The 2236-nt window shown below is 43.9% G+C and overlaps 1 protein-coding gene across 1 annotated transcript in view; it reads left to right on the top strand.

Annotated features, from left to right (window-relative positions):
* Positions 1–398, top strand: part of LOC112079215 (zinc finger protein 391-like) — a gene marked incomplete at its 5' end in the record, with an annotated part of 1828 nt that extends 1430 nt beyond the window's left edge. The window contains one exon of the mRNA XM_024145224.2: positions 89–398. Coding sequence (XP_024000992.2) covers positions 89–398 — 310 coding nt within the window. The remainder of the gene's footprint in view (positions 1–88) is intronic.
* Between the last annotated feature and the right edge of the window lie 1838 nt (positions 399–2236).

Raw genomic sequence — 2236 nt, 5'->3', positions numbered from 1 at the left:
TGACACACACAGGAGAAAAGCCTTTCCACTGCTCCCAGTGTGGAAAGAGTTTTACCCGTTTATGGCACTTGAACATGCATGAGAGAAGGCACACAGGAGAGAAGCCTCACGACTGCTCCGATTGTGGAAAGAGTTTTACCCAATCATGGCACCTGAAAATGCATAAGAGAATGCACACAGGAGAAAAGCCCTTCCTCTGCTCCCATTGTGGAAAGAGTTTTGCCCAGTTAGGGAGCCAGAAAGAACATGAAAGAATACACTCTGGAGAAAAGCCCTTCCAGTGCTCCCATTGTGGAAAGAATTTTACCTGGATAGGGAACCTGAAAACTCATGAGAGGACACATACAGGAGAGAAGCCTTTCCACTGCTCCTTGTGTGAAAGTGTTTTACTCAGTTAGGGGCCTGATCAAAACATAGAGAATACACAAAGGAGAGAAGCCTTTCCACTGCTCCCTGTGTGGAAAGAGTTTTACTCAGTTATGGACTTTAAAAACACATCAGTGGACACACACAGAAGAAAAGCCTCACACCTGCTCCCAGTGTGGAAAGGGTTTTGTTACGTTAAGGGCCTGAAAAAGCATGAGAGAATACATACAGGGGAGGAGAAGCCTTATCAATGCTCTCATTGTGGAAAGGTTTCGGAAGATCAGGGTATCTAAAAGTGCATGAAAGAACACACACGAGAAGAGAAACCATATCAATGCTCCCAGTGTGAAAATACATTCTTCTCACCAGGGGACCTGAAAAAAACATGAGAGAACACACTCTGTAGAGAGGCCTTTCCAATGTTCCCAGTGTGGAAAGAGATTTATTCAGTCATCACATCTGAAAAGAGCACACAAGAATACACACAGGGAAAAATCCATTCCAATGCTCTCATTGTGGAAAGGGTTTTACCAGGTTAAGGAGACTGACAACACATGAGATGACACACACAGGAAAATAGCTTTTCCACTGCTCCACAGTGGTTGAAGATCACACCAGACAAAGGAAATCATGCTGTCATGGTGTCATGACGTGCCCTTGGGGGGGGGATCATAACCCCCCCCCCTCTCTCTCTCCACAGTTTTTATCTCCACAGGTCTTAAATACTCTGCTTCTGGGTCTGTGGAATTGGAATATGTGACTGTGGGACACAGAGAGAGAGACTTGGCCAAACTTTAACATCAAAAGGTTGAATGATGAAACCGTATTTCTGTAAATCCGAACAGTTCGAATGGTCGGTGGGAAATCAAGGAATGACCATGTCGAATTTGTTTCATTTGGTGACCTCATGAAAGACAGGAGACCCACATTACTGTATGTTTGTTTGTATACACTTCTCAACTATGTGGTTTGCATCTGAATGTTGTAAAAAATGTATGATTAAGCATAAGAATACTTTTGAAAAGATAACAATTTGATTTTAGTGTTCTAAATGAGAATTGTTTTTCATGGTAACTTTTGATCAGGCAGTGGCCACGCCCCCCCGTGAGCACAGACATTTACATTGGCGTTTGATCAGGCAGTGGCCACGCCCCCCCCCCGTGAGCACAGACATTTACATGGAACGCCCCTTCTCTACTCCAGTATAAAACCCACTTCGGACAAAATTTACACTCGACAAAAACATCCCCGGGTTGCTGCCGGTGTGTGAAGTGGTTCTAGCTGTGACCTGAATAATCAACCATTGAGACCATAGAGCATGGAGCGGTAGTGACATGGTTGACAATTTAAATACAGACCAGAGGACGTAGGGACGCATCAGTCCATAGGTTACAAATGGTTAAGAAGAAAATCTCCACAAAACTGAACACTACGTATTCAGTCTGCAGCTGTTTGAGTACTTTAGTCTGGTAAACGGTAAACGCGATCGAACGACGAATGGTACTCTGAAAGATCCATTCTGGAGAACATTTCACTATCYAACAACCATTGGTACGCCTGACGTAGCCATTATAACAAGCTACAACTACAAAATACTTTGATCTCTGGTGGACAAACCAGAGACTTTCTGTCGACTATCCAGCAGACGAACCGGCGATCACAGAGAGTGACAACAAAGCTATACACTCATAAATATGTAAATTGCTATTTATTTTTCCGAATGAGCGGCTGTTCATGTGCAAAGAGGGTTAGCATTTCCATGAGCGTGGTTATCAACTGTATGTACATGGGTCCACTTTGTTTTTCCCAGTCTTTATCTGTCCCCACCCCTTTCCTTTGTCTACCAAGCCGTCATATCGGTTTAGTCCCC

Source organism: Salvelinus sp. IW2-2015, unplaced genomic scaffold, assembly GCF_002910315.2.
Source record: "Salvelinus sp. IW2-2015 unplaced genomic scaffold, ASM291031v2 Un_scaffold7245, whole genome shotgun sequence".
Taxonomy (NCBI): Eukaryota; Metazoa; Chordata; class Actinopteri; order Salmoniformes; family Salmonidae; genus Salvelinus; species Salvelinus sp. IW2-2015.
This window is presented reverse-complemented; position numbering and strand designations above follow the sequence as displayed.